The sequence below is a fragment of the Melanerpes formicivorus genome, unplaced genomic scaffold, assembly GCF_026170545.1.
Source record: "Melanerpes formicivorus ecotype bairdi unplaced genomic scaffold, bMelFor1.0.p_v2 SCAF_12, whole genome shotgun sequence".
Taxonomy (NCBI): domain Eukaryota; kingdom Metazoa; phylum Chordata; class Aves; order Piciformes; family Picidae; genus Melanerpes; species Melanerpes formicivorus.
Window position 1 is genome coordinate 5,000,898 of NW_027142364.1, and position 21,617 is coordinate 5,022,514.

At 40.6% G+C, this 21,617-nt stretch overlaps 1 protein-coding gene across 5 annotated transcripts in view; it reads left to right on the forward strand.

Annotated features, from left to right (window-relative positions):
- NAALADL2 (N-acetylated alpha-linked acidic dipeptidase like 2) overlaps positions 1 to 21,617 on the forward strand; it is a 519,424-nt gene that overhangs the window by 275,287 nt on the left and 222,520 nt on the right. For all 5 annotated transcript variants that reach the window (XM_068145027.1, XM_068145026.1, XM_068145030.1 and 2 more), the window contains one exon: positions 408 to 678. In XM_068145027.1, coding sequence (XP_068001128.1) covers positions 408 to 678 — 271 coding nt within the window. The remainder of the gene's footprint in view (positions 1 to 407; positions 679 to 21,617) is intronic.

Genomic DNA, 21,617 nt, shown 5'->3' on the forward strand with positions numbered 1-21,617 from the left:
CAACTAATTTTCAGCATCATGCCCTCCCTGAAGACCCTGAAATGTTACTTCAGATTAAGTTCTTCGTATTTGGTCTTTGGTTAACTTGATGCTGTATCAGAAACTTGATCAGAGACAGAGAGATTAACTGTGAAACAATTACTGTGATAATTCCTGTAGGATTCTTTCTTTCAATTGGTTATACTTATTTTTTCCCCCTTTTGTTTTTATTTCCAAACCAGCAGTTGCCTTAATCTCATAATTGGTATGAAATTATATCCAAAATATTATGAATGATCTTTAATTATATTTTTTCTTCCATATTTGATGATACATTATGAATAAAATTACAGACTGAAGCATACTAAAGTGTAAGTGTCTTGGTGGAAAATAAACTGAAGTTGTGTTTACTTGTGTGTCTTTTCCAGAGATTTGTTGCAGTTCCCTAGAGAAGATGATGTGGACATTGCAACAAAAATTCAGGTTCAGTGGACTTCCCAGGGCCTTGAAGATGTTCGGCTGGCAAATTACTCTGTGTTGCTTGACCTGCCAGGCTCTTCTTCAAACACAGTTACTCTGAAAAACAGTGGTGAATGCTTCCATCCTAGTGGTCAACCATGCAACAGAGAGACCAAAACACTTCATAGCCAAGACCTCCTGTATTCGTATGCAGCTTACTCTGCCAAAGGAACTCTTGAGGTAATCTGACCATTTGTCTCTGTTTTTTGTGGTGAAATAGAGTTTGAAAACATCAGTTTTTGTTCAACTTAGCTGCCAAAGTTCATACAATGGAATACTGTCTCGGTCTGGAGAGGGAAAGAGACTCAAGTTCTTTTAGAACATTCCCGTGTTGTGAAATTAGAGGCATGAACGAGGCCAAAGTATCAACAGCTAGACTATTTATTACATAAATAAAGTGGACATAAGAAGGGGAGAGGGAGAAAATAGAGAGGGAGAGAGAGAAGAGAGAGACAAGAGGAAAGGAATTATATTACCACACCCCTCATCCCCCCCAAGACAGTTAAAGTCTGTGGAGGAAAGGTGCTGCAGGAGATGTTGGGTCTGTAGAGAAACGGTGCTGAGGCTTTTGCTGGAGAAGAGCTGTGATCCTCTGGGGAGATGTTGGGTTGGTACAGGAATAGTGTTGAGGCTCCTCTGGGCAGCCTGGGTCTGTAGAGAAAGGGTGCTGAGGCTTTGGCTGGAGAAGAGCTGTGGTCCTCTGGGCAGCTTCTTTTCTCCGGAGCAGCATTGTCCTGGCTTTCCCTTCTCGGCGGCATGGTCCGTCTCCTGTGTTTTCCTTCATCTCCATTTTTCTACCTGTTTTTCTCCTCTGTTTCTCTCTACAAACCAGTAGTTGCTCAAGTCTTTTATACAGTTTTTAGTCCTTAGGTATGTATTCAAACATTGTCCCTCAGGAATTCCAGGGACAGGAAATAATCCTTAGGTAAATATCCAGGTATCATTTCCCCAGAAATCTTTCTGTGTATTGCTATGTGTTTGGGCAAGATTTTTGATGGAGGGGGGATCTCCATCTCCCCCATTTCCATCCAGACAAGCCCCTCCCCCCCCCCCCCCCCCATTCCTTACACATCAGGAAACAGGTGGTAAAAACCATTGTGTCATCCTGCCCAGGGTACTTGATGGGTGGAGATTATCTTGCCCTAAAGGCGTGATGGCTGGGTCCTTGGGTCCATTGTTGTAGTCCCGTGTTATCAGGATGCAATCACAAGCTGATTTGCATCCAGGATTGGTAGACAGGATTATCTTCATTTCAGTATTTAGTAATGACATTTGTTTTATTAGAATAAACCTTTATTAGAATAAACCAAACCAGGTTGGAAGAGACCTTCAAGATCATCGCATCCAACCCATCAACCAATCCAACCCACCCAAACAGCTAACCCATGGCACCAAGCACCCCATCAAGTCTCCTTCTGAACACCTTCAATGACGGCGACTCCACCACCTCCCCGGGCAACCCATTCCATAGCGCAATCACTCTTTCTGTATAGAACTTCTTCCTAACATCCAACCTGAACCTCCCCTGGCGCAGCCTGAGACTGTGTCCTCTTGTTCTGGTACTGGCTGCCTGGGAGAAGAGACCATCATCAGCCTGTCTACAACCTCCCTTCAGGTAGTTGTAGAGAGTGATGAGGTCACCCCTGAGTCTCCTCTTCTCCAGGCTGAGCAACCCCAGCTCCCTCAGCCTCTCCTCATAGGGCTTGTGTTCCAAACCCCTCACCAACTTTGTTGCTCTTCTCTGGACTCGTTCCAGCAAGTCGACATCCTTCCTAAACTGAGGGGCCCAGAACTGGACACAGTACTCGAGGTGTGGCCTAACCAGTGCAGTGTACAGGGGCAGAATGACCTCCCTGCTCCTGCTGGCCACACTGTTCTTGATGCAGGCCAGGATGCCATTGGCCCTCTTGGCTGCATGGGCACACTGCAGGCTCATGTTCAGCCTACCATCTTTCCACCTTCTTTCCAGTGGCTCTGCTATCAGTTTATCTTTGTTGACTCACACCAAGAGAGACAAACTTATTAGTCTCTCACAAATACCCAGCCTTAAAATAAACTTGTTCAGGTATCAATAAGGTTGGAAGAGACTACAAAGATCATAAAGCCCAACCTGTCACCCAAGACCTCACAATTATGATGTTGCCAATCTCAATTCAGATTTAAAAGCTCCTCAGACCTGAATGCTTCCTATGATTGGTTGGTTGGTTTTCTTATTTTTTAAAAATTTTACTTATTTTTTTTTTTTTAAGTGTGTAAGTTTGTGAGTTGACATCTTTGCATGGGTGTAAAAATCTGGAAGCTGTCTCTAGGACTACATTCTGTCCTTGCTGATGTATAAGTGCTACTGGTTTGAGGGATCCTTGTAAGAAGGGTAAGATGAAGTTTTCTGTAGTGATAACATCAGGAGTGTTGGACCAATACCTGGAACTCCTGAATTATGGTTGTTCTAGCATGCATACTTCTATAGCAATTACTGTTGACACATCTGCTCTGTTTCCTCTTGAAAGCTCTCTTTTGTAGCTGTATCTTACTATAGCTTCTGTTAGGATGTTTTGTCAGTAGAAAAGATCCTGCCTATTGGGATTTGTTACTTGCCAAGTGAAATAAGATCTTGGATTATCTTCTATTATCCTCTTTACTGTCTTCACTGACTGGCTTGCTGTATTTGCCTTCGAAATATATTGGGAGGTGCACAAAGAGGTCAAAATTTCTGTTTCCTTTCCTAGATGAGGTAGTATAAATCTCAGTAAATATATCTGAAATATAAAAATTGCAATGTCACTGCTAAGTGCATTACTGTTGTCTTTCTCCTTTTTAACATTTCTTGGGTTATTCCAGAGACACAGCTTTTCCTTCTTGGTTTCTTTATTGTTTAAACAATGGATTTGTTTTCTTGACTTAGAACACTGATGGACTATATAGGAACAAATTGTGAATGGCATTGGGTTTGGAGGATACCTCTTGCAAAATATCTTTGTATCTTTGTGAAGATCTTAATATTTACAGTGTATCAGTTACTGGTTTTCTAGCTGCTAAATGCAGCTATTGTCTATTTTCCTTTTGTTTGTGACACTCTTTGTCCATAATGTCCATAGCACGTGGAAGTGGGGAAAGTTACATGATGCTCACTCACCCATTTTACAGACTAGTAATATAATTTTCAAATGTGAACTGTAGGAAATATAGGGCTGGTAGAAAGTCAGATCCTTAAACTTCTCCTCCTGAAGTCCACAGGCTTCAGCTTCTCTTTCTAAAAAGCCCTAAAGGAACTTATTCCAGATAAGAGAATCATAGAATCAACAAGGTTGTAAAAGACCTCAAAGATCATCAAGTCCAACCTGTCACCACAGACCTCATGCCTACTAGACCATGGCACCAAGTGCCATGTCCAATCCCCTCTTGAACACCTCCAGAGATGGCAACTCCACCACCTCCCTGGGCAGCCCATTCCAATGGCTAACAACTCTCTCTGTGAAGAGCTTTCTCCTCACCTCAAGCCTAAACTTCCCCTGGTGCAGCTTAAAACTGTGGCCTCTCATTCTGGTGCTGCTTGCCTGGGAGAAGAGACCAACCCCCACCTGGCTACTACCTCCCTTCAGGTAGTTGTAGAGAGCAAGAAGGTCTCCCCTGAGCCTCCTCTTCTCCAGGCTGAACAACCCCAGCTCCCTCTGCCTCTCCTCATAGGGCATGTGCTTGATGCCTCTCCCCAGCCTCGTTGCCCTTCTCTGGACACGTTCAGGAGTCTCAATGCCCTTCTTAAATTGAGGGGAAGGAATGGAAGTCTTATTCTCCATCTTCTGTTTTGGTGTGCTTTATATGCCTGCTTTCCATATTAAGTCTCATTGTCATGATCTCAAACAACTTCAAGTTAATAGTTTGTTGTTTAGAAATGAAACAAAGTAGGCAAGGGTAAATCCTAATCTGCATGATTTACACTTGAACTTTCCCCATGGACAAGTGAAAAAACTAAAGAATGGGTTTAACTTCTCACATTTACTACTTAGAAACTCAGTATGTAATAATATTTCCTCATTTTAGCTTAAAAAAAGTAACTGTAATGAGGTAAAAGTCCAGTTACGGCTTTTGAGTTTTAATTTCAAGAAAGGCAATGTGTTGCTGCCAAATTAATCAGATTAAAGGAAATCCAGTGTTTGGGGAAAAATCATTGATGTTATTACCTCCATGTGGAGTTAGATTTCAGGGCAGTATATGAGTTTGCAGAAATGAGGTCCACACAAGTTGTGTTGTACTCATCAATAGGGTGGGACCTTGGCTTTGGCAAAACTTGGAAGCTTGTGCTTGAGCCAAAGAATGGCTGTGCACAATTTTACAGTCATTTTTTTTGAGATACCTTGCACCCTCGCAAAACTTCAAATCTTTTCTTCCTTTGGAAAGTCTGCCCAAAGTGACCTTAGCTCTAGAGTTTTGCCTAAAAGGGAAAATTTCCCATTTGTTTAGGCTACAGATAGGTTGATAGTGATCTAACCTTCCTGACTTTCAATCCTACACAGTAGTTTCTACTGTTTAAACTAATGGAAGTAGAAAATCTTGATGAGAAGTGGCAGGTGGTGGCCGTTGCTAGGTTCAGCCATCAGGAGGTGACTGGATTGCTTGCAGTGGAACTGAAAGTCATGTATTTTGAATATCTGATAGTGGGTTATGATTCAAAATCATGACAGTTTTCCTCTGGAAAGGTACTGTAACAGTTGCTTATAGTATGAATAATTTTCTTTCAGATGTGACACATCTTTAGTAGAAAATTTCTATTGTGAGTGTCACATAATCATGCTGAATTGCTAATATTGCTTTGATGATGCTGCTTCATTGTGTCTCATTTGTATATTTAGTTTGCTAGAAGTTCAGACAAATAAAACCATTAAGTTATTGCAGTCTGGCTACCAGCAGAGCTAGAGCTCTGCTTTCATGTTGACAAAGTTATTTGTGAAATAGCAAGACTCATTTTCTTTGACCACCTGTCATGTCCATTCATCATATGGCCATTGTGTATCAGCCATCCAATTTGTGCTTTCTGCTAACAGTCTAAACAGCATTTTTGAGTGAAAATGTGAGCTTTTGTGATCTGAAATCTACTTCCAAAACCTACTTACTGCCATTGTGATGGATGGTGTGCTTTAATACTACTCTATATTTCATTGGGCCCTGAGAAGGTGACACTATTTACCCATCTCAGTAACAAGCAGGGCAGCCTACAGATCTGGAGAGTGCTGTCTAGTCAGCTTTGAAATAGTTACTGCAGCAGTTATGTAAATAATGTATTGTAGTCTAGGTCAGTCTAAGGAAAGAATGACATACCTGAAGTATATTTTTATTAAAACATAAATATCAGCCACCTTTTATAGAGTTTAAACATTTAGTCTCCTTAATGGAAACAAGAAAGCCAGTGGCCAGCAGAATAGGTCTATAAAGGGAAATTACTTTGCATTGAATTTATGAGTTAAAATCCATTTTCAAGCACTATGTAGCCAGTCTCTGAGCGAGCGTAGTGTGGTGAATCCAAATGTGCTGGTCCTTGCTTGCCTTCATGGTGCATAGTGATAGGAGAGCTATGGCTGCATGTGCTGTCACCACCAAGCAGTAGAGGGATTATCTGGGGAACCATGGATGAGAGTTGAGGAGGGGTGTATGTGAACCCCCAGAGATCCAGAGTCCTTCTTTGAGTGCCTTCTTTGAGGTAGTGTCGGTGTAGGTGCATATTGTAGCCCATCTGTTAACACAGCAGTAATCCCCCAAGTGCAGGGAAGTGTAAGGACGGACACATCTTGGCTGGAAGCAGAGCAGAAGGCTGGGTCGTAGTTGGGTCAGCTGAGCTGTTGGTTTAAAGCAGGCCCACTGAGTACAGAGAAGTTCAGGAAGAAAGTGTTCAGTTTTGGTGTCACAATGTTCATCTGTTCTGTTCCCTGTTTCTTTAGTGACTGTGAAGTGAAAAGCTTAGCAGATGTAATGGTTGGTGTCTTGGGACATCATTAAAGGACAGGCTAATTATAGCAAAATGAAGATTGTATTTGCATTGTATTTCCTGAGATTTCAAAATCATCTTTGTGCAACCCTAAGTTTTCTTCACCTTCCTTTTGCCTTATAGTCATTCACTCCTTGCTTTATGGGAAAGTTAAGGAATGTTTGGTAATCTGAACCATACTTTAAACTGAGGTTCGTTATACAGTGTTGTGTTGTGCTACACTATGCTACTCTGCCTTGGCTGCTGAATGTGCCCTCTAGGTTCCTTTCCTGGATCTCTGTCCTTTCTTTGTTTCATCATGGATGCTCTCAGGCAACCCAGCAGAACATCACTTTACTGAACCTTATACATTGGAAGGTCTCTGTTGGTTCAAACCAAGAGAGGATGTAAGAAAAGTACCAATAGTGGCATGTTCTTGAAACAGGCAGAGGTTTGATGGTTTCATGGAGACAAATGACTCATGCCCATCTCCAAGGCACCTTTGCCAAGACCTGACTCGTCTTTGTACTTTGACCCCTCCGCTGTCCCTGTTCTCTGACTGCTTGGACTCCTCAGCTGCATCACCTCACTTCCCTGGCATCATCCAAGTTTCCTGACTGATTCTACCTATTTCTCTGTTTGACGTGTCTGCTGATTTTAGGCATGTGTATTCCCAACAGATAGTTGGGATTAGTTTTGGAGGGGCTGCAGGGAGCAGACAAAGGAGAATGGCGACTGTTTGCCTCTCTCTGCAATATCCAGGAGAGATTCCCTACATCTGTTGATTGTATATCAGTCTGCTCCGGTTCATTTGTTCTGATGACATTTTCTCGGCTAAATGAGAACTCACTGCAGAGATTAATGCAACCTGAAGCAACATGAGAAGTACAAACCCATCTGTTAAGTTCACTCAGTGAACTTCCCACCATTCTTCAATATTGGCAAGAGAGTAAGGGAATTGGGTCTTGGCTTGCTCTGATACCCCACTTTTTTATGGCTATGCTGAGATGTTTTCTCTTCCCTTCTGTCCCCAGTCCTTCACTCTACAGGAAGATGGGAGTCATCCTCCCCTCTTCTGTCTGTTCCTCTAATCTTTCCCACTCAATCCAAGCTCCCTCCTTGCCTGCCCTATAGTCCCCTCTCCTCCCTTCTATGTCTGCAGTATGGAGTACTATTTCCTTGCAGTATTTGCAGGTCTCTATTTCTAGCTCTGCACCAAAAGGTTGCAAGTTCATCTGGAGGGATGATGCATCAGGAAGTCCTTGACTCAACAGCTTGCCTCCATTTGATAGAGTTTCATAGGGACAATGCATCAGGAAGTCCTTGACCCAACAGCTTGCTTCCATTTGATTTGGTTTCATTGTGCTGGAAATGTGATTAGTGCACCTTTATTGTCTTTTATCTTCCCTCTAGCTAATCAGTGGTAATTTCTTTAACAATATCTCTGAATTAAGATTGGTGTCAGCAGGTTGGTTTTAGAAAATTTTAAAATCTTTCCAGGTTATTTTTATCCTCAGGCAAAATTTCCAAATGAGCCTTCTGCATCATGCTCCCTTGCACATCTTGAATTCCAAAGGCAGAGACTACACTTAATTTAGACAAAATAATCACAGCATCTCACCCTAAGTCTTTCAGTCATTTTTGATGGCACGTTGGTGCAAAATACCAAGCTAGAGGGAATCTTGATACATGTGTGCATTTAATTCTTTTAGGCATGCCAATTTAGTTCATTATTATCTTTATTAAACATTTTTCAGTCTTTTAAAAAAAATTTCTGAAGGGACATGTACTAGCTAAAATGAATCCCTAGCAACTAAAAATCAGTTTGCAGATGGTTAGGGCTATAGGTTGAATAACACATACACACAAACGAGAAGAATCATGTGATATTTTGGTAACATTTAGATGTTTTAGAGGAGCTTTATTTATCTTTTATTTATGGAAGAGCTTCTCAGAAACCTCTTCCACAAATAATCATAATTTAGACTGCTATTCTGCATACCAAGTAGGCACCGAAAATTTTCAAGACAATCTCACTTAGAATATGGATTTTAGAATAGACTTGACCTTTAAACAGAAAACAGCATTCAACATTAACTACAGCATAGCTGCCTCTCCATTATAATTACATATAGAAAGCTGTGAAATGCAATGTGAAGGTTATATAATTTAAAATTGCAGTCAAGGACTGAAAAAACAATCATTGAAGAGATGTCCTGCAGAACATCCTGTCAGCTTTCTGGCATATATCACATAAGCATTCATAAATAAAGTTGTACAGTTCCCTAAAACTAAGAGTAGTTCATCATGCACAAAAGCCTGGTTAATGCTGCTGCAAGATTTTTGTATCACTGAAGGGCAAGCTTTCAAAGATGCACGTGGCTCCTGCTGCAAAACCTTTTATAATTGTGAGTCAACACGTACTCATGTTTTCCTAATAAAATATTGCTAATCACATTTTAGTAGTAATGTCATTACTAATAAATGAAGGGGTTTAAATGCAAAAATGCAGAAGGTGAGGTGTGTTGATATCTAGAGCTCTAACAGATCACTGAGCACTTCCATGCCATTGCACATAATCAGCTAAAGGCATTTTTCAGTAAGGCCTTTCTCTCTCTCTCTCTCCCCAGTATTTGAGGGGGAGCAGTGCTGAATCATAAACATTATTTATCTTCCAATTGCTTGGTAAAAATTGTAGGGTGAAAACACTGAGGACTTGGGAAATAGATGTGGTGCTTTACTTGGATTTTAGTGCAAGTCAAATTCCTATCGAAATCAGTAGGAATTGCACCATTTTTAACCAGAGTTGCATTTTGTCTGTTTAGTAGTTGCTATGAGAGAATGCAAGTAGAAGTAACTTCTGGGAACTGGCTGTACTGATTGATAGCTGGCAGAACAAGAGCCAGCAGTGTGCCCAGGTGGCCAAGAAGGCCAATGGCATCCTGGACTGCATCAGAAATAGTGTGGCCAGCAGGAGCAGGGAAGTCATTCTGCCCCTGTACTCAGCACTGGTTAGGCCACACCTTGAGTCCTGTGTCCGGTTCTGGGCCCCTCAGTTTAAGAAGGACATTGAGACACTTGAAGGGCAACAAGGCTGGTGTGAGGCCAAGAGCACAAGCCCTATGAGGAGAGGCTGAGGGAGCTGGGGGTGTTTAGCCTGGAGAAGAGGAGGCTCAGGGGAGACCTTCTTGCTCTCTATAACTACCTGAAGGGTGGCTGTAGCCAGGTGGGGGTTGGTCTCTTCTCCCAGGCAACCAGCAACAGAACACGGGGACACAGTCTTAAGCTGCACCAGGGGAAGTTTAGGCTTGAGGTGAGGAGAAAATTCTTCACAGAAAGAGTGATTGGCCATTGGAATGTGTTGCCCAGGGAGGTGGTGGAGTCACCATCCCTGGAGGTGTTCAAAAAGGGATTGGAAGTGGCACTTGAGGCTGTGGTTTAGTAGTCATGAGGTGTTGCGTGACAGGTTGAACTTGATGATCTCTGAGGTCTTTTTCAACCTTATTGATCCTATGATTCTAAATGCATGGATCTCTGAGAAATGGTTTTCCTCAGTAATGATTTTATTTTATGTTAGACTCATTAAGCTGCAATCACCTGTGCAGTTCATTAGACATCTGGGTTGATATCTACCCAGTTACTTTTCCTTCATGACCACTTTTTGTTAATGGTGTTTAGTGCAAATATAAGTACAGATGTACCCCAAGTCAAGTGGAAATCTTTCTGCTGTCTTACCAGCTCCCTGTAATATCTTTCACATCTCCTTAGTCAATATGAGCCTATTGAGTTCTGTTTAAAGTTTATAAAGGTAATATCCTACTTGGAGGAGGAATTCCAAGTAAAAAATTGCTTCTGCTGTGAGCTGTTAGGTTTGGGGTTTAGGGATCATTTTCTTTTACTTTTCTCTAGTATTTTGAAGGTTTAAAACTTCCTTGAAGGGAACTTGCTTGCATTAAAAACAAAAGCAAAAATTTCCTCCAGGAGAGAGACTATAAAGCCAATATTATCAGCTTTTAAAAAATTACTAGGATGAGAAAAACAACAGAAGGAACAACTACAACTGATGTAATGAGAACAATAACAGAACAGTTTTTTTATTTGTATAATACCCAGTTTTTGTCCCTAAAACCAATTATATAACTTTTTTGTGTATTGAAAGAAAGAAAACAAACCCAAAAAACATAGCATCATGCATAAACAATAAAAGGAATGGTTAAAATGCTACTCAGCTTTGTGATACTATGAGTGACTGTAAAATACAATATTGATTAAACTACAGTTTGGTCTCTTTTTTTCTATTTTTGTTGTTGGAAGAGAAGCAAGTCCTAAAACCTTTTAAGGAATGATAGCAACAACATAGTCTCAAGCTGTGCCAGGGGAGGTTTAGACTGTATGTTAGGAAGAAATTCTTCATAGTGTTTGCCCATTGGAATGGGCTGCCCAGGGAGGTGGTTGAGTCGCCATCACTGGAAGTGTTTAGGAGGAGACTTGATGGGGTGCTTGGTGCCATGGTTTAGTTGATTAGATGGTGTTGGATGATAGCTTGGACGTGATGATCTCGACCTATGCTAGTCTATGCTAGTCTATGCTAGTCTATGCTAGTCTATGCTAGTCTATGCTAGTCTATGCTAGTCTATGCTAGTCTATGCTAGTCTATGCTAGTCTATGCTAGTCTATGCTAGTCTATGCTAGTCTATGCTAGTCTATGCTAGTCTATGCTAGTCTATGCTAGTCTATGCTAGTCTATGCTAGTCTATGCTAGTCTATGCTATTCTATTTTCTGTAGTTGGAGGCAGATTACATTTTACCATGCCTATACATCCTGTACCGCGTAGCCTCGTTGTAGGATTCTGACCCTGGTAGTCCCAGGCATCAGTCATTCAGCCATAAGAAAAAGGGTTAGAATCACTGCAATAAAAGACACCTAAACCCCAAACAAACAATAACCTGACATACTGCACTTGATTATTTTTGGAAATAGAGGAAAGGTCTTCAGTGTGTTTTCTCTTGTGACTTAGTGCTGGCAGCTGGAAAGAATCAGGTGTGAGCATCTTAATCTTTGATGCAATGTGGTAAATCTTATCAGTTGAAACCTTAGCAATGTGTTTTATCTTAGGAGTTATCTGTGTCTACACATATAACTTTTACAGTGAGTACAGGACATTTTGTCAAAATCTGTAATTTTTTTTCCTAGATGTAATAGTATCATTTCATTGAATGCTTTTCTGCAGGACTCTCCCCCCTGCCCCCCTTTTTTCTCATTGGTAAGATCTTTTTAATATTTTGAAACTGAAGTAGCATTGAGAATCCAAAGCAAGTCTGAAGATTTCCTATCTCTGTTAGGATGTCATAATATGAAGTTCAAAAATAATCTTCTGAGATGAACACTTTGAAAGAGTGGAAATAGTTTCTGGGGAAAAAAAACCCAAACCATATGTGACAGGTTTGAAATGTAATCTAAGCTAGTAGAGGATAAAGCTGCCATTATGTGAATAATTTGGTGACAGATTTTAGCAGCTTGTGTGACTTCTTTGTTGAAAAATGCTGGTAGGAAAGAGCAAAGGATGTCCCTCTCTAGAGGCTGCTTTGAGGAACGCTGTAAGCCTGGACACACAGCCTTAGTAGTAAGAAAGACCAAAAAGTGAAGAAGGCCTCTCTCAGAGAAAACTCTTTGAAGCGAATGTCTTTTGAAAGCCTTTTGGAGCAAGATTAAAAAAAAGTGCTGCTCTGCTATAGTTGGTTGAAAAAAAAATGTGAAAAACGAATTCTTAAAAATGGGGGGGGGGGGGGGCGGGAAAGAATAATAAACCAAGAAAGATCCCAGTCACTAACCACAGGCAAGTCTAAGTTTGGTATCCAGGTGCAGTTGGCAGAAGTGCATTGGGTCTGTCAAAATGCCAGAACCTGTTCACTGGCTGGAATAAAATGTCCTGAGAAAAAGCTTTTGTTCAGAATTTCACTTTTATGCTGGTTGGACATTCAGCACTTCTGGCTGTGCCCACTGGGTACAGTCCCAGGAGAGAAGTATCTGCTTATAAATAATAAAAATATCAGTGCAAACTAAACAAAGCTGAAAATACATTGGCCTTCCCTTTCTCTAGATTTAGGCTTCCTTTGTTGTGTTGTTTTGTTTGGTTTTTTTTTTTCTTCTGTCTAATATGCTGTCTTTTCCACTAAGTAAACCTCACATCTAACACATAATGAATATTAGTTGCTGTGTTTATCTCATTCATTAAGAGGGCCTTAATATGAAATAATAATGAGAAATACCAGGTGTGTTCTCATAATTATTTCTTATGTCCCTGTGCTCTGCAGTTCAGAGAGAAGGTGACTAATCGATCACCATCTGTGACTGGCCCAAGAGTAGGTGTGAGAGAAAGAAGGTGGCTTCAAGGAATTTATCTTCCTTCCACTGAATTATGTTACCATATAGAGTTAGTCTTGTCTCCTGTAAGATTTACTGCTTTGCACTGATATCTTCAAGGGGCACACAGAGGTGAATAAGAATAGAAGAGGTCTGGCAGTGGATTCAACTACTAGAGAGCAAAGCTGCTTAAATATGCAGGAAAACTCCTGCTGCGGTGTCATCCAGGAGAGATGTTTCTCATACTGCAGGTCAGTGCTTGCTAGGCATGATCTTTATTTGGGGGGTATTTTGGAGGATGAAGTAGTGTGAAAAACTAGAAATGTCACATTTAATGACCCAATGGTCATGCCAAAATATTGAGTGCATTTTTAAAAACTAAAAGTTGAGGGCCTGAAATAACAAAGAACTTGATTTTCTTCCTGCTATAATTTTGTTATGTGTAACTGAGTCTCCAAGTACTTGTCTCGTGCTTTCCAAAATGTTAGGTGATTGAAAAATGGAAATATATACTTGTTTAGTCACCTAGAGCTGTGCTGTTCTCATATGAAGCCGTCTTTGTGTTTGTCCTGGTCAATCATTTGGGCCACTTGAATTTATTATTACTCAAATGCATTCCCTGTTTTCATTGGAGTCCTTTTCTATTGTTTGAATGCATTTGTAATTTTAGAACCTATTTTTTCACAGCCCTTTCTCTACAGATGCAATTTAGAGACTTAGACATCTGTGTAACAACTCAAAACAATAAAATTCACAATATAGGAAAGATGTCATTTTCCTTTTCACAACTGCATGTTTGCTTCTCTAGATTTGATAAAGTGCTGCCTTAATGCTCAGATTTATGTTTGCAGCACTGTGTGGTTGGCCATCTCCCTGATTATGTTCAAGTGCATGATGTTTGACCAAGCAAGGGCTATAAGTACTCTGTGAAAGAGCATTTATTATACTCTGGAAAATAGTTCTCACTGACATTTCTGAAAGTTCAAGTGTTCTTCTGATGCAGTGGATGACCTCCTCTTCTACATACACAGGATTATCGGTATCCTTGAGGTAGATGTCTATTTTAGCTTTATCTATTGATGTACTGCAGTAACAGCAACATATATTTTATGTGTTTGTATAGCAAGTGTGCACAGAAATAGAGCTAGACTCTGTGTTTCACAGTATCACAGTATCACTTAGGTTGGAAAGGACCTCGGGGATCATTGAGTCCAACCTATCAACACAGACCCCATGACTAGACCATGGCACCAAGTGCCACGTCCAATCTCCTCTTGAACACCTCCAGGGATGATGACTCAACCACCTCCCTGGGCAACCCGTTCCAATGATGAATGACTCACTTGGTGAAGAATTTCCTCCTCACCTCGAGTCTAAACCTCCCCTGGCGCAGCTTGAGACTGTGTCCCCTTGTTCTGGTGCTGGTTGCCTGGGAGAAGAGGCCAACCCCTTCCTGGCTACAACCACCCTTCAGGTAGTTGTAGAGGGCAATGAGGTCACCCCTGAGCCTCCTCTTCTCCAGGCTAAACAATCCCAGCTCCCTCAGCCTCTCCTCATAGGGCTTGTGTTCAAGGCCTCTCACCAGCCTTGTTGCCCTTCTCTGGACATGCTCAAGTGTTTCGATGTCCTTCTTAAACTGAGGGGCCCAGAACTGGACACAGTACTCAAGGTGCGGCCTAACCAAAGCAGAGTACAGGGGCACTATGACCTCCCTGCTCCTGCTGGCCACACTATTCCTAATGCAGGCCAGGATGCTATTGGCCCTCCTGGCCACCTGGGCACACTGCTGGCTCATATTCAGGTGGCTGTTGATCAGCACACCCAGGTCCCTCTCTGTTTGGGAGCTCTCCAGCCACTCCGACCCCAGCCTATAGCTCTGCATGGGCTTGCCGTAGCCAAAGTGCAGCACTCGGCATTTGGACTTGTTGAAAGCCATCCCACTGGACTCTGCCCATCTGTCCAGTCGGTCGAGGTCCCTCTGCAGAGCCTTTCTACCCTCTAATTGACTAACATCTGCCCCTAACTTTGTGTCATCTGCAAACAGTACACTGTTCATGAGAGCTAATTGCAAAACAGGCTTTTCATGTTCTGAATCATGGCAAAAAGTTTTGTTTTAACCAGACTAACTGAAAAATCAAACAGTTGATACTTTACTCACTAGGAAATATAAAATTATTATAGTTATAAAAGGAGATATTTAAATTGTACTTGGATTCAGAAGCACTTCCATATAACATTTCACTGCAGCTGACAGGTTCTGTCTTTGATAGACAGCATTTGCATTCACAGGACATCGTTCTTATGACCTCTCATTTCAGATACATGAACTCACGTTTCACTGTTTTTCACATTGAGCCTCCAAAGAGGTGAGAGCTGGGATTGTTTAGCCTAGAGAAAAGGAGGCGCAGGGGTGACCTCATTGCCCTCTACAACTACCTGAAGGGTGGTTGTAGCCAGGAAGGGGTTGGCCTCTTCTCCCAGGCAACCAGCACCAGAACAAGGGGACAGTCTCAAGCTGCGCCAGGGGAGGTTTAGACTCGAGGTGAGGAGGAAATTCTTCACCAAGCGGGTCATTCGTCATTGGAACGGGTTGCCCAGGGAGGTGGTTGAGTCATCATCCCTGGAGGTGTTCAAGAGGAGATTGGATGTGGCACTTGGTGCCATGGTCTAGTCATGGGGTCTGTGTTGATAGGTTGGACTCAATGATCCTCGAGGTCCTTTCCAACCTAAGTTATACTGTGTGATACTGTGTGAGATACTGTGGGAGAGGAGTGTGCCCAGTGCCTCTCCTGCACTGCTGAGATGGATCCTTCCCTGCAATAGCTGTCTAGCTGGATGGATCCTTCCCTACAATAAGTGTTGAGCTGGCAGCTTCTGCTGCAGCCTGTGGAGCCTATTTGTATACAAAGCTCTTCTAGGCACCTTCCATAAGGTTTTCTCTAAAGATTTAACAGCTGTAGCTAGTATGTGAGGAGTTGCCTTTTTTTTTTATTCTATATATGATAAAAAGGCCACTGAAGGAGGACAGCCTGTGGCCTCTGGATGTTTTGAGAGTAGCCAGTCAGACTTCTGCCTTACTGCAGCCTGGCCTGGAGAATTTGGTGAGTTTTGACGTGAAAGGACTGGATTCTGGTGTAAAGCTATTTCATTGAAGATTTTAAAGCCAGATTTCCATCACACCATTATAATTTATTGTGTATTTTTTAAGATGTTGTATCACAGGTGAACAATTCTGGTTTGTTTAGTTTATCCTTAGTTTGTGTAATTTGTAAATGTATATTTGCATGAGTAATTACCCCTGAATAAGCTAAACCAAGTAGGCTGACAAATACAGATTACTGTTTCTCCTTAGGAATATATGATCAATGTGACTTTATACTTTAGGGACTAGTGCTACTAAATATCTTTGCAGTTAACTCTTATAAAGGAGGGAGAACAACTAATATTAAACATGCATAAGAAAAAGAATTTACATTTTTGTCACCACTGAGGAGACAAATAATAATGGAAGCTTGAAATACTAACATTTCTGACAGGTATTTAAGTGTCAAATTGCAGATTTAAAACTAAATATCTGTTTTAAATGACTGAAAATAAAAATGTTTCTTTTTCAGAATACTTGACAAACTAGATTTGTGTTTAAGAAGGACAGGGAATTGATTGAAAGAGTCCAGCACAGAGTCAGAAAAATGATGGAACATCTTCCTTACTTACAAGGCGAGACTGAGGGAGCTGGGGCTCTTTAGCTTGGAGAAGAGGAGGCTAAGGGGTGACCTCATTAATGTTTATAAAGATGTAAAGGGTGAGTGCCAAGAAGATGGAGTCAGGGTCTTCTTGGTGATGCCCAATGGCAGGGCCAGTGGGTGGAAGTTGAGGCATAAGAAGTTCCATGTAAACATGAGGAAATTTTTTTTTCACTGTGAGGGTGGCAGAACACTGAAACAGGCTGCCCAGGGCGGGTTGTGGAGTCTCCTTCTCTGGAGATACTCAGAACCTTCCCAGATGCATTCCTTTGTGACCTGGTGTAAGTGATCCTGCTCTGGCAGGGAGGTTGGTCTAGATGACCTTCTGAGGTCCCTTCCAACTCCTAACATTGATTCTGTGATTCTGTGTATTAATATTTAATTAGAAAAGATGAAAACACAGATATATTGTTTGGATATCTCACTGTATATCATGAATTAAGAAGTTATATTAAGTATTAATTTCCCCTTCTGCTAAAAGAAAATTCAAAGAAGGTGATTTTGGACCCAGAGTGGGGGAAGTATGGAAGAAATGAAAGGAAAAATAAAGTTGAAAATAGCTGTCGAGGGTGGAGTCTACAGGATGAACATCAACAGTCAACTGAGCTATGTCAGCTCAGATTTATCTGGGGCTCTATAACCATAAAACGTAGAAGAGGTTCTTTTCTATAGACTATAAAAAGCCTTCGATCTTAATTCAGTCTCCCTGGGAGCTGGTAGAAAAAAATCCTGCTATAAGCAGTAAAAAGCCAGAAAGCAGGAAGTTGAACCCCAGTATTTTTCAAAACTCATATTGGAACAGCAAAAGCTTCTTGTAGGAAAAGCTTCATCAGAGCCCTGCCTGGAATGGAGCTGTGTTAGCTGGACAGATAGGATGAAGGGTTGGAGGGAGTGTGTATGTGTGCCTGTAGGGCCAAACTGTTTCAAACTGAGGTTAAGGGATGTCTTTATTTTTTTTCCCAGTTTTGGTACAGTTTGCAGTTTTAGCTGTCATCATCATCTAGTATGCAATTTTATGTAATAAAAACTAAACACAGAAAAATCTTGTTTGACTGTAAGCTGACACTATGAGTGATACTCTGGAATTTTATTGCATGATAGAAATATTAAAGAAGGGGAAAAAAAAAAAAAAGAAGAAAACTTCTAGAGTAAGATGATAAAGATCATGAAGAAAAAAAATGTCCTGAATGTGTTTCAAAAGCACCTCTAGATAAAAAAAAACCACCAGCTGATTAATGACTAGCTATTTATTTAGTGACCCCATACACGCCTGCCTTGTCATGTGGAGGAATATTGAAGTTCTATGATTTAAATCCTCAGATGCTGTGAGTGAGGTGCATCTTTTAGTGTTGTAACAGAGCAAAGTCATCTTCAGTTAATCCAGGTATATGAGGATTTGCTTTTTAAGGCTCAAAAATGTTCCAAGTGAAGTTGCACAAAAATATCTTTATGGCTTGCCTTAACAGTTGCTTACATTAGGTTATTGTTTTCCAAGGCATAAGATGATTGTTCTAATTCCAGTTTTCTAATAATACATAAAAAGAAGCTCAAGTTTAGGGAGTCCTGTGATACTAGAAAGAGAATATGGATGAGTAGCATCTAAATCTGGCCAACAAGGTAGGGGAATTTTCTTTCAAATACACAGTTTAGTCATTTAGAATCATAGAATCAATAAGGTTGGAAAAGACCTCAAAGATCATCAAGTCCAACCTGTCACCCAAGACCTCATGACTACTAGGCCATGGCACTAAGTGCCACGTCCAATCCCCTCTTGAACATCTAATGCATTATATCATAGAGATTTCTATGTAATTACCCCAAATGTATCTGCCAGATTTCCCAGGCAATTTGGGAATGGCTAAGTGTCATAGAACACACAAAACACTGTAGTATTTCCTGCCAGAAGACCACATGCTTGGCTTTTGAGGCCCTATGCCTAATTTTTCATGAAGTAAATAGTGGAACCTTATCAGGGAATTTCAAAGCTAGTGTTATTTTGAAATCATTGTAAACATTGTAGAAGTATAGAGTTTGCATGAAAACTGAGTTCTAAATAAGGTATTTTCTTTTCTTTTATAGCAAAAGTAGCTCTATAAAAAAATTGTTCTTTCATATGAAAAAAAAACACCCATGAGGACTCTCTTCGTATAAATCACTCTCATATTCTTTCTCATATCCTTTCCTGATTTGTGTCTGACTTGTATTTATTTTGTTAAATCTTGAATTATACCCTTGGTCACTCTTGGATCTTTACCTCTTTAGATTAAGCTGCACCTAGTAACATAAAATTATGAAATAAAACTTGCTGCACTTGCATCTGACTTCAGCGAGTCCTAATGATGAAGTAGCAGACTGACTGATCCCATTCATGTCAAGTGCCATTACTGTAAAACAAATCAGTAGTCAAACACATTACTTTATTAGTTCAAACTTTGGCACTTCAAAAACACTCTAGTTCAGAGGCAGTCACATGCATGCCACAAAGCCCACGAACACAGACGGTCTCTCTCTGTCCCTCTTTTTGCATAGAACCAAGTGAAGGACAAAGTTTGAAAGATAACTTTGAATATTAACATGTCTGTAGAAATACAGTAAGTATCTAAAAGATGACTGTGGCTGTTTATTTGTCTCTGGCTTGCTATTTTGAACAATGAAGGAGGCTTGAGTGGTAGCAATCAGAGAGAGACAGCTGTGGTTGCCTGATTATTGAAGGGAAGCTTTCGGCTGAGATGGGAGCAGCAGTTCCTGTCAAAGTGTAGCAGAGTTTACACTAACAAATGATTTGGCATACTTGGGCACAGCTCTGTTATGTGCCCTTTTCTTTCTTCCTTTTCTCTAATTTTAGAGCTGGTTTTGTGTTTGCAGCTCTTTGCATTTGTTGATGTCCATCTTTGATCTACAGCCAGCCCGAGTTTGCTTTTCTGCTCTGCTGAATGCTGCCTTCAGCCTCAATTTCAGAGCTGTGCAAATAATAGAGTGAAGTGTTTAATTAAAGTTGGCCTCATGTCCTGTTTGCAGACTGCTGTGTTCTCAGATACAATTTGGAATGAATAGTTGAAGGTTATTTCCTTGTGAATGATCATACATTGGATGTTTCTGTTACCTTTATTTTGTGAACAGCCTGAAAATAAGAGCTAAATGTTGAAGTACGAATAAAGGACATTGATTTGAATTCAAAAGGGGGATGGAGTAGGCCTTGACAGTCACAGAACTGAGGTATGGATACTCCTAGAATTACATATGTGCCATGTGCCTTTCAGAGAAATTTGTCTTCGTTTTGAAGACTAAGCAATCTCAAATATATTTTGTTATGTGGCATTTAATATTTAGTTTTCTTCAGTACTTGGAATTTTGTCATGTCACCCATTTCTCACACTCTCTTAGTGGGTAGGGCAGAAGTGGCAGAAATATGAGCTTGACTGTGCTATTGAGTATCAGTCATTTTCATAGCTGCAGCTTCTGTGGTCCTCACCTCCCAAATAGTTTGTGGAGAAGCTGTTCATTAATGTGAGTCAACAGATTGGTATTTGATAACATACATTCCTGGTTTGAGGTTATAGGACCGTGACACTGACAATAGGTAATGTGAACAGATTTTTCACTACAGGTGTTTTGCATGCTACTTTTGGGGTACTTTCTGCATAAGTTTACACATTTCAGATAAGATTTCTCAGAGATTGTTCAGTACTCACCTTGGTGGTATTCTTTTAAGAAATAACAATAAAACTGTTGCATATGGTAGTGCTTTTGTATCTTGCTACTCCCAGCTTTGCCAGCTAGAGCAGATACATTTAAGAGCTATCTCCCCAGCTGCACTGACTCCCATCTTCATTTTGGTGGTTGTGAGGAGCATCCCTTTGAGTGTACTGGCATTGAAGTTTTCTTTCCTGTAGGTTATTTCTCTTAATCATCTTCCTGTCTTGTATGCCCCTGGAAAATCAGCCTCAATCTGCCTCTTAGCCAGTGTATTGGATGCAGATGTATTATCACAGTATCGCCAAGGTTGGAAGAGACCTCAAAGATCATCGAGTCCAACCTGTCACCACAGATCTCATGACTAGACCATGGCACCAAGTGCCACATCCAATCCCCTCTTGAACACCTCCAGGGACAGTAGTTTTAGTCCTTTCATCTCATAAGTGAACCACACGATAACAATATAATATGACAAATGTATTCCCATTGTTATTTTTCACCTATTTAACTTAATCCTTTTGACTGACTCAGCATTTGCAAAGAAAACAAAGATTTAAAATATTATCCAGCATTGTCAAGACCCCATCTGCTTCATATAGTTAATCATACTTTTTTCTTTCCAAGACCTGTATAACTTTTTAATTTATTTTTTCATGTGGTCCATGACCAGGTGAACTACAGTTTTCCTCTTTAATTTTACAGATGCATAGAGGAAATTGGGAAAAGACCTTCATCTGTCTTGATTGTGGCATTTTCAGAGTGCTTGTCTTTTCAGTTTTGGGGGGGATTTTAGCATCTCAAGTTAAAATGCTTACAACTCATTAAGCCTCATCCTAGTACTTACAAACTATTAATAAAGTCTAACACAAAATAACTACTTTGTCTAAAAATGTTTGTTTAATTACCTACCCCTACTTCATTTCATGCATGGGGGAATGCTACTGAACTCCATAGTGCACATCACAATTTGTTCCTAAATACTCATATCTTTCAAACAACATAGCATGAAACAATTCAAAGAGTAAGTACCTAATTCAAATGGATAAAACAACTCATTCTTAGCTGTTCCCCAGATTTAGGGTAAGAGGATTTACCGTTGCATATCTAAACCAAGTACACGAGTGCTCCTTTTTAGCACCTGATAAAAGTAGGAGTTCTCTTTTGTTTTTCAACAGAGTTATCCTATCCAAAAGGAAAGCAGTTTATCAAATATGGCTGGTTCAGGGTGGGATATTTTGCTTTTATAACTCTGGAATGTGTAAAATGCAGATTGTGTTTATGTTGTGAGCATTTCTAAAAACAAGAAAGTAGAAAAATTAATCCTTTTTTGGAGGTGCTAGGAATTTTTCTGACTAAAACA